The sequence below is a fragment of the Bactrocera latifrons genome, unplaced genomic scaffold (assembly GCF_001853355.1).
Source record: "Bactrocera latifrons isolate USDA-ARS-PBARC rearing strain unplaced genomic scaffold, ASM185335v1 scaffold_1310, whole genome shotgun sequence".
NCBI classification, from domain to species: Eukaryota; Metazoa; Arthropoda; class Insecta; order Diptera; family Tephritidae; genus Bactrocera; species Bactrocera latifrons.
This window is the reverse complement of record NW_017534754.1, coordinates 6,965-18,514: the sequence shown is the minus strand read 5'-3', so window position 1 is coordinate 18,514 and position 11,550 is coordinate 6,965. Positions and strand designations below refer to the sequence as shown.

Here is an 11,550-nt window from a genome sequence, read left to right as displayed (position 1 = left end):
TGCTATTTTCGTGTCCCCTGATGTTAAGTGGTGAAACGCACTAATAATTTTCTGTGGTGAAATGCACTCATCCAAAACAGTAAATATCCCAAAATTGAAATATCCCTAAATTTTTGATMTCGTGAACCTTCTCTATAAATATACGTTCTCTGATAAGAGTACTTGTTTATGTGTGGAATACAACGCTCGCGTCAGACTGCAAACGACATCTGTCAAATGTTAAAATACACACGTTCTTATGCCAATGACAGTAGGACGACAGTAGAGTTGACAGTAGAATGGAAGATAGAGACATGATTATAAATTAACTTTCATAAAACAAACTTAAGCTATATACTATGCTCCTGTTGTCTTATATTGTTAGTCTTATAGAGTTAGGACCGAGTTTTTTAAATTAACTTCAGAAATTATAATATTTCGTCTTATGATTCATATAGAGTGGTGATGCCACTAATATGTAAAATGTAAAATTATTCACAGCTCTAACAAACTTGACGTTATTTTACAAATAAAAGCATAAAATAGCTCTGTTGCATCATTTATAATAACAATTGATAATTTGAAACAAATAAATTTACTTATTTACTAATTTTTTGCTTAAAAGTTTCACTTTGAACAAAATATTAAAATTTCATTGAAGTGCAAGGTATTAGTATGGCCACAACGAAATTGTGTACACGCAAAATGGACAACTGCGTTGTTTTGTGTACATGCCGCCCTCTCACAAACGTTCTTGTAGTAGGATTCACAACGCCATTTACAGTTCACTGTCGTGCTGCTGCAGTCTGCCGCGAGCATTGCACTATGGGGAATTTGCCCGATTTCATGGTATTAATTAGTAACTTTTAAACTAAGTAAGATTTTTCGAAACGGTTTTTTTATTATTGTTATAGACATCAATAGGAATGTTTTTAGAAAAAATTGGCGTGGCTCCGCCCCTTCCCTGACGAAATATTATTTATTAACTTTTCAACGAAATAAGATTTTTTGAAGCGGTTTTTTGTATTAGTCTTATGGAGATCGTTGGAAATAGTTTTTAGTAAAATGGGCGTGGTTCCGCCCTCCCATTTGGATAAATTAACCAAAAACTTTTTAAATAAATAAGATTTTTCAAAACGGTTTTTTTTTATTGTTGATATGGACTCTGTTGGAAATAGTTGTTGTATAAATGGGACATAAAATAAAAATCGTCAGTTTCATTTCCAATTTCCTCAATTTGATCCTGGCCTTCAAAATTGCACAATAAAAGGCTTAAAACTTCTGAAGGAAGTTCCATACTTTTAAGCTTCCGAATTCGTTTCGTACGGTTTGTTGAAGAAATGACAGGATCAGAAGTATCTAAGGCTCTGTTGAAAACATCCATGAAATTATTAACACGACTATGCTTCCGTGCGTGATGCGGTCTATCTTCTTTATAAAATTTGTTGCGTNTATCTAAGGCTCTGTTGAAAACATCCATGAAATTATTAACACGACTATGCTTCCGTGCGTGATGCGGTCTATCTTCTTTATAAAATTTGTTGCGTTCTTCCGACGCTTCTTCTCAGAAATATCCAACGGGAAGTATTGTATTTTCCATAATTTCCATTGGCAACCATGGATAACAATCCACAATTTGTTCCCCCAGTTTTAAAACAAAATTGTTCAAATTTCCCCAAATCAATCGGCAGTTGACAAGACAAGCAAATTAATATAACTCTTAAGTTACGAATTATTTCTTTATCAACTCCGATAACTTCTGCAAATGTTTTAAAAGTTGGTAAATGCTCGCCGTCCCTTAAGCCTAGCCTCTCCCAAAACATATGCTGAATTTCCTTTTTCCGATCTGCAATCGTTTTTTGTCCACAGATGTTGTCACTCGCCATTTCTGAACAGTTAACTCATAACCGGCGTGTAATACAAATTCAAAACATCTTATCCAGCTATGAAGCGGACTTAACCCGTGTCTTAAATTATCTGAAAGTGGAACAAACTCGAGGCACTTAAAATTTTTGTTGGTAAGGAAGTCCTTAGGTGTTGCATTACATATTGGGCATGCTTGAGAAGACATTGTATTTGTCAGTGCATTGAGCACTTTTCCATCTATGACAGTCAAATGAAGTTGAAATTTTATGTAAATGCACTGCCTGTCGTTGAACATTATTTTGCATGGTAAAAGTTTCTTAATTTCTTCTTTGATGTTCAGGTCCTCTTTTAATATGGCTTCTCTTGTTTCTTTAAAAAACTAAAATTTGAGAGGGCGGCAAAATCTTATCGACTGTGGATTACGGTTATTTCATAAAACAAGTCCAGAAGCATCAGTTAATCGAAGAGGCATTACGGTTAAGGCAAATAGGCATGCATCTGAATCGCATGGTCCTTGGTCAGCATAGGCCTGGTTATAATTCGACTGCCCGGTACTACCTTCGAACCCATAACTTAGGATTAAATCAGTTGATATAAAATCTACCTCCTGCTGCCTCATCGTATTCATAATGACTTCTTCTTGAAGCACAACAATTCGAGTAGCCGTATGACTTGCATTGGGACCTTTACTACAATATCGCTAATGTATATATTAGCAGGTCTACAAAGCTTTTATTGTTCCACAATATCTTTATATAGAGGATATATGTCGGCATCTCTGTGCTTAGCATCGTCCCTAATTGCGCAATACTGCTCCTTGCTTAAGCCTTGATCTAATAAAAGGGCCAATGCTTCGTCCTTTGATGCMCGAATAGGCTGCTTARTAGGGCATTTCAAAATCTCCCTTATGTCCTTTGCCTTTTCCGGACTAATTGCAAGAGTATTAAGGACTACAGAAAGATCAATGAGGCCCTGAGATCGAGCAGCTTTACTGGCTGTTTGAATTAACAAGGAGACGTTGCGTCAGTGTGATTTAGATAGAGCTGCAGCTTCTTTCCTCTGTGCTTCTTCTCCTTTAACCGAATAAGCCAATTTCGGGCGTCCAATTTGACGTTTCTCGATTTGATTCGATTCAGAGAAACAAAGTTTTATTGCACTTTGCAGCCAATTTGCATACTTCCTCTCAAAATATTTTTTGTTTCTCTTGCATATCTTCCATTCACCATTTATATTTAGGAAAAATAAACTGCTTTTCTTTTTCAAATAGTTGTTGTGTTTTACAACATCAATGTTTCTACTTATTTTGCTCGAAAGAAAATCAAGAATTGATCTTTCTTGGTTTGAGTTCTCCGTCTCCTTACGCCATACTTCAAAAAGCTCCGCGTTCGAAAACTTGAAGATACCTGACGAAAAAGGAAATTACGCAGATTGTGCGCATTTGTGCACATTGAGACAAATTGCCTTTTATTCATAATTAATGGCTCTACGACATATACTGGACTTTACTGTTACAACGATATGTATTTTTTGTAAGTCAACGTAAAGTTAATTTTTTTCCATTAGTACACACAACATATAATACAAACCAATATGATTGTTTTCCATCATAAATTGAATTAATAACTTGTTTAACTTTTAAGTATCGCACTTTCAAAGTAGCTAACCAAAAATTGCCTCTTCTCAACCACCTGCTTTTGGGCTGCAGCAGCTGACTTTAACAGTGCATAGCCTTAACAGTGCACTGTTAATTAGCATTTTTAGTATGGAGTCATGTGTTTTGAATATGTTTACATAAAAAAAACCAAATATTTAAACTTTGATAAAATGACTAAATACCACGAAATCGGGCAAATTCCCCATAGTGCATTGTGTTCCTCACATTACACAAAAAGTTGGGTGTAGACAAATTTACAAATATTATGCGTATGGTTGTTTCATATTTGTTTACATGTAAACACAATTCCATACGTACGTAAATATGTGTGACCGCTTGGTCTTTTAACATGTTATTAAAATTTTTAATGCCCAGCAAATAAATATATAACTTATCAAACATTAATAATGATTATATTAAATGTTTTAAAAGATGTTAAGGAATTCCTCATGAAAGAGTTCATATGTATTCCGTACCTGTTCGAACCTAGCAAAGGTAATGTAGTATTTATTTTTATATAAAGGCAATTCAGAATCTGGTGCAAATGGTCTTGTATCTTTGCAATTGCAAATTAGCGAGCATATTTTTGCTTTTACACTAACAAAATGTACAGCGATTCACCTGCTACACCCTTGTAAAGAAGCAACGCTAAACGCCATTGTATTATTTGCAACACTGGTTTGCAAATTATCAGCTGTTGTCAAAAATAAAAACAAACAATGAAAAGAAATGGAGCAAACAGATTTAAACAAAAATAATAATTAAAAGTGAAAAACCAAACAAAAAGTGGAGCGAAAAAGAAATCCAGAGTACACTTTATTTCTTGCAGGAAGCTCCAGAAGTAGAAGTAAGTGATTTAAGTGATTAATTTCAACAATTTATTTAACAACAATTTTTATTTTAATAGGCACCAACAGCTAAATTTTTATTATAAATAAATAAATTGACAGCACAAAAATAGACGCCACGTGGGATCTAATACGGTAGAAAGTGCGGCAGCTGAAGGCTTCATACAAAAAAGCAATCGATTGGCGAATGTCAACAGGAGCAGGCCTTCTTGAGTCTGATGCCGGGACGTCGAATGCTGAAGGTAAGCGTAATGAATGCGACAAAATTTTTTGTAATGTTTATATTTTAGGCAAAGTGTTGCAGATGTGCCCACCCTTTAATCAACTTAAATATATAGTACTTTTGGAAAAAAGCCACAAGTGAATTACCTTTTGAAGAAATTGATAGTGGCAGTACGTCCATAATGAATGAAAGCGCGGCCAGCCAAGTACTGGAAATCACTTTTTCTGACGTCGACGAAGAAATTGCGTCTCCGATTGACATTGCCAATATTGAAAATCTATCACCAGGAAATGTAAGTTGAATAATTGTTCCTGAAAAAGCAATAGATTTCGTGGAAAAATCGAGCGGAGGCAAATGTTTAAAATGAAAATGGAATGGGAAAAAGAGAAACATGAAAAAAACCACGCTTTGAATGAAAGAAGATTGCAAGCAGAAATTGAAAGAGGTAAAGTTGAAATAATATTCAAGAACCGTGAAATGGACTTAAAAGTCTTAAAATTAGAAAAGGATGAAAGACTAAAAAGACTTCAAATTGAAAAGGAGGAACGCTTACAAAGGTTCGAAATTGAAATGAAATATAAGTATTCCTCTCAACAGTAATTTTTCTGTACTTTATTTATTTATCTTAATTTATTTATCTCTGTACTTTATTTATCTTTGTATTTTAAAATATGTAGTTCCAATTACTGTTGAGATGAATACTTATTTAAGGTTATTGATGTTTTACTATCTTCTATCATTCAAAGCGTTATCTTTCTCATGTTTGTCTTCTACTAAATACTTAAATTAAAATAACCATTTATTTTGTATACAATAGTTTAAAGTAATGGGATAGATACAGAGAGTTGAAGAAATGCTTGAGTACGAAGAGCTTGATAAGCTGGCCGACAGGGGTAATGTTCGGAAATTCTACAAAAAAATGAGGTGGCTTACAAAAGGTTTCAAGACCGGAGCATACTCTTGTGGAACCCCCAAATTTGATCTAGTCACCGATGCCCAGAGCATACTTAAATTATGAAAGGAACACTTCTCCAGCCTGCTGAGTGGTAGTGATCGCACAACGCCAGGTGAAGGCGAACCCGATTCCCCAATCGATGACGATGGAGCAGACGTTCCATTGCCCGACCTGGAAGAAGTTCGAATAGCAATTACCCGCCTGAAGACCAACAAAGTGGCGGGGACCGATGGATTGCCTGCAGAGCTATTTAAACACGGCGGCGAAGAACTGATAAGGAGCATGCATCAGCTTCTATGCAAAATATGGTCGGACGAAAGCATGCCCAACGATTGGAATTTAAACACTTAAATATGCCCAATCCACAAAAAAGGAAACCCCACAATCTGCACCAACTACCGGGTGGCTGATGAATTTTGCTACATTAAGAAACTCAAATAATTTATTTTTTTTTCAGTGTATGAAATTCATTTTTCTTTTATTCATGTTAAAGCTCATTCAATTTTATAAACATAGCTTAATTAGTTTTAAAAATAATGGAATTTAAATGCCCCCTCTGCTCGTTGATGCATGTGCAGCGTGTTACCAAAAATTTGTTCATTACTGCTTGGAGAGTTGAGACAGGAATAGATGCAATTGTTTCTCGAATGGATTGCCTTAGTTCATTCAAATTTGTTGGTTTTGCTTTGTAGACTTCCTTGCAATAACCTGACAAGAAAAAGTCATGTCCAGTAAGGTCAGGATACCTGGGTGGCCAGCGGATTGTGGAGTTTTTAGATATCAGCTTATTGGGAAATTTTCGTCGCAATTCTATCGTAACGGTTGGGCTATGTGAGGAGCTGCACCATCTTGCTGAAACCACACAGAGTTAAAAGAAATTCTCATTCGGCGTAATACTGGATAGAAAAACTCTCTCAACATGCTCAAGTAACGGTCTCCAGTAACCGTAACGGTCTGACCGTTTTCTTCGAAGAAGTCGTGCCCGACAATGCAGCGTGATGAAACTGCACACCACACTGTGACACGAAGTGGATGCAATTCCGTCTCATGGAGTATCTGTAGGTTGGAAGCACTCCATATTCGACAATTTTCTTTGTTTATGTTGCCGTTTAAATCGAAATGGGCCTCGTCAGACATGAAAAGACAGTTCAATATGTTTCCATCCTCTTCCACCATTGGAAGAATCTTCTGGCAAAGTTCCAAGCGAATCGGCAAGTCTGCAGCGTTCAGTTTGTTGGCCATTTGAATTTTAAATGGGAGTGAGTCCAAATCGTTGTGCATAATTGACTGTAATGACTGTCTGCTTACACCTATTTGAGCAGATAAGCTTCTTGTCGAAACACGTGGATTGTTTTGTATGGCAGCAGCGATTGTTTCCTCCGTTTGAACTGAAGTGTTTCAATGGTAAAGTCTTCTGTTGACTGTCCCATGCTCGGCAAAATTGTTTACAAGTCTCATTATGGTCCATCTGCTCCGAGGATTGCCGGCAAACGTGCGCCTATACTCTCTTTGAACCGAAACTACGGACTCTAGCGGCGGACAATCCAAATTCTTGTTTCAGTGTCGCAGTTATCCATTTTTGTTAAATGTCAAAGTCAATCTGCAAAATAAAAAAAAAAATTAACCAGATTCATTAAATAGAAAAAAAGTTAATTAATTTTTTTTTTTTTTGGTACCGGCTTTCATCAGCCACCCTTTAATTGTTATTATTATATATGTAATTAAAAACTGACAAATGAATTAAAGTACATTTAAGAAAACATTAATGCGTATATGGCTTGTCTTTTCGTTTCTCCAACATTGTTGGGGCTAAATATAATCTTCCGTAGTAGTGGATGGATCTGAACCATCGTCGAACGAAGTGTAACCATTATTAATTAAAATCTTGTGGACAATACAGCAGACAAGAAACCAATCGCAGCATAATTTATGTTTTTTGTTTTTGTTTAATTAGACAGACGCATCCTTAGCTGCTAAAGGCTTCCAAATCTTTCTTCCAAAAGCCCAAAACAATGTTCTACTCTAACCCGGTATTTGCTGTGCTGTAAACTAAATGCAATTTGGGCGTTTCTATCCAACTATTTTGCGTTGCTTCTGTTGGGTTAGTAACGTTCCAGATAAAGGGGTATACCGAGTCCCCAGCAATCCATTGCTGTGAAGAAAAAAACTGCTTAAAGAGTGAGTTATGTCGATATATACATTCATAACAGTTCCCAGGGTGACGAACCACAACTTGCCGAATTACTTGTTTATAGTCACAAACTATTTGTGCTTTTATGGACTATATGTGATTTCTGAAAAATTATGACGCGTGGTCTTCAATTGGCGATTGTGCCAATTTAATCTCGGTTCCATCAATATATCCAATACAAAACGGCAACTCATCAGAGGTATCCAATACTATTTTCGATCCTTTAATCCCATCGGATTAATAAAATACTTATATTATTATCGATATAGTTTCGCCATCTACACCTCTAAAAAGTGACGTTATTTTTCTATATTAACTGAAATTCCGCATAAAAATATTTCTTACCTTCAATGTCCATAATTTTTTCAGCAGTTTCAGCAATTAAAGCGTCAGTTACTTTTTTGACATATTTTCCAATTTGAGCGAAAATTTTGTTTACAAACAATGTTTTTTTGCACCGATCAGCTGTGAATTAATGGTCTTTGCAAGGGTTGCGCAGAAATCACAAAAAAGACGTTCACTGTTGATGGTAAATATTTGCACTTGCATTTGCATTTTGCAAACACAGATGCACAAGATTCTGAATTGTACTATAGTGTTGTTTGCTTATTTTCTGAACTGCCAATAAGTTAGCACTTCCAAATACCAAAGTTGATAGAGTAATTTATTCCTTTAGCTGTTGTCTAAATTTCTTTAATTCTCCTTTTTGGAGGTTAATATTACTCTGGTGGTGAGACTAGTGAAGACTTTTGCGCTATTTGGTACAATCTATACCAATACACACATACATACATATACAACAACTAAGGAATGGCTTAGTTCGATTATATCAATTGTGGTATTTAAATTGTGCAATATGACAAGTAGGCTTGACTGTAATCCGATTTTTTCTGCGACACGAGGAAGGAAGGGCTGAGTTCGGGTGCAATCGAACATTACATATTCTTGCAACATCAAAGCCAGGGAAATTAATATACAAACGGTCAACCAGAGTATAAGAATACCAGCAATTATAAACACATACAGTTGAACTTCCCTAACACACAATAAACCATAGAAAAGTCTTCGAGTTATGAAAGAACTTTTGTTGTCAATTCAAGAGTTCGAGTTATACAGAATTTCGAGTCATGGAAGTTCAACCGTGTATTATGTATAATATAACGGGTTTTTCAATAAGAACGTTACAAAAGTTTTTGAAATAAAACAAAAATGGTTTGGGATATCAATGAAATTTTTTATTCCAATGAGTCACCATTGCATACCGAAGCTAGAAGGGAAATAGTGACCGAGCGTCTAGCAGATATACTAGCGCTTAGGCAGAAAGCGAAAACTTTAACGCGCGATTTCTCGGTTTTTCATTTTAACTATTTTTTTTAATTGGTGGGCAGGACAGAAAAAACTACACGTCGTATGGAATTGGAACAAAGTTTAGTATCTTTTTCATAAAATAATTTTCTATTCAAACTAAAAAACCTAAGAAAAGTCAAGTTTCAACCTATTTTTAAATAAGTTAAAGAAAATTTGTTTTGGTTCTTTTTCTCAATTTTTAAAAAAATTGTAAAATTTTAAAAAAATTGTAAAATTTTAAAAAAATTTTGTAATTTTTTTAGTTTAACTAGAAGATAAGTTATTAGAAAATATAAATCTTTTAGAATTTTTTGTTTCTGATAGAAGTTGCGACCTGCATTCTGCCCGCCGTCCGACAAATGCCATGGGAGAAGCATCGGGCAATTGCTTCCCAAAAGCAGAATATCAAAGATTTCGTACCCAAGAAATTTGTGAATGATGTTTTTATATATAACTATATACGATAGAATTTTCGTTTGAATAAATTGTTTCTTTCCCGCCCAAAAAGGTCCTCGAAAAAACGGTTTTTTTTAAGCCTATTAAGCAGCCTAACGTTTTGTGGGCATGGCAGTGGTCCGATAACCCCCATTTACGAACTCCGCCATAATTTTTGCCAAGAAACATGTGTACACAGCAAGGTGTCTTAGTTTTTGCTCAAGTTATAGCTTATACGCCCGGACGGTCGATGCTACATGTTGAAAGAGTATAAAAATATAAATTATTTATAAATAATAATTTTACCTAAAAGTGGGCAGGACCACGTACATCGTATAGTTTTTACATAACTACATAAAGTCTTCTCATACCATCTCAGGTGTATAATTGTATATCTCTGTCGTAAGTATTTAGTTATTGATTTATTTTTAACACTATTGTTATATTGGGAGTTAATGTTGTCGGATCACGCCCATCTACGAACTCCTAAAAATTTTTTTCAAGGAACACGTTTAGCAGTTTTTATCAAGATATCTCTATTTATACTCAAGGTGTTGCAACAGCAAAAAATGTTAAATTAATATAAAGTTACTACATTTTATCCTTTTAGAACCTGCCTTCCTTCTGAGATGCTACAATGGAATGATAGAAATATTATGTCAGTTTTGAAAAATTGCCTTGGAAAAGAGTTGAGTAAAGTAACGATGCCTGTTACTTTAAATGAGCCATTAAGCTTTTTGCAAAGAATATGTGAATATATGGAATACGCCGAAATATTAAATAAAGCCAATAAGGAGGAAGATCCTGCTGACCGAATGAAGCTCGTTGCAAGTAATGTATAACAACTTTTATAACTATGTCTTTGTATATATAATATATTATTGAACGTAATACACAAAGAAAACACAGTTCAAATACTTATGTTCATAAATTGTATGCAGTACAATAATAACTTCATTGCCCCTAATATATTTATTGCCATAGTTTATTCAACCGAAAACCGTGTTGCAGCACACCCTGAAAAGAAGCCAACTTTTATATAAAGCTTCCAACTATAATTAGGGGCCACTGTTTGTATCAAAATTATTTCTAGGTATAGTACAGGTAGGGTCCGATAGGTACTTTATTTGATTTAAAGTGTTTCTCTGATGAGCGAGAAGAGAAAATTTGTTCTAATATGTCAAATTATTGTACCAATTCGATAACGAATTAAAGAAACAGTTCCATGTAGCCAAGCAAAATATGTTACAAAATACAATGAATATGATGTGTAAGTTGACATCCGCCGCGGGAATCACAAAATTGATTGAAACAGACTGCAAATCAAGCACGTAGGAGAGTGCTAAAGTGTACGGACGCGCTTATTTAATTCGCTCCGTGAATTCAATCTTTACAAAAATATAAAATAAATAATAATCTAGCAAAAAGCAAATCAAAAAAACAATTTATCAAATTGTTAACAAACATAAAGAACAGTGCACATAATAATAAACATAAACAAAAAGTGCGCGAATCAACTAGTGAAAACAAAAAATTCAAACAAAAAATAATGAGTCAGAGAACGTAAAGTATAGAGAAGGTGCAGGTTCGACTGCGAACATTTGTTAGATTTATAATAGGGAATTCACCTCATAACGACAGAAGTCACGCTGTTAAATTTTAACAGTTCTCCATATATTCATCTCAGAATATGAAGAGAAATAAAAAAATATGTATTTACGGCATATGATGAAATGGCATATATGCCGAAGCCAGAGAATATGAAGAGACATAAAAATATGTATGCATGCCCATGATAATACTCCGTTTTGCTTGTTTATATTTTGTTTTACTGTTGACAGCGAAAAATTTGTACAAAACACACCTCTCACACAGAGAATATAAAGACATTTTTTTATGTTCTCTAACCCAACAATATGAAAAGATATAAATATAGGTACATATGTATATATGCATGCACATGATGATACACCGAAATAGAGAATATTAAAGAAAAATAATTTCTTTGATATTCCATATGAAATGCAAATGTTTCATTTTGTATGGAAATAT

At 34.6% G+C, this 11,550-nt stretch overlaps 1 protein-coding gene across 1 annotated transcript in view; it reads left to right on the top strand.

Moving 5' to 3' along the window:
- The window catches only part of LOC108965025 (oxysterol-binding protein-related protein 2-like), a gene marked incomplete at both ends in the record, with an annotated part of 24,062 nt that overhangs the window by 9,131 nt on the left and 3,381 nt on the right, over nucleotides 1-11,550 (top strand). Inside the window, one exon of the mRNA XM_018927181.1 lies at nucleotides 10,109-10,329. Coding sequence (XP_018782726.1) covers nucleotides 10,109-10,329 — 221 coding nt within the window. The remainder of the gene's footprint in view (nucleotides 1-10,108; nucleotides 10,330-11,550) is intronic.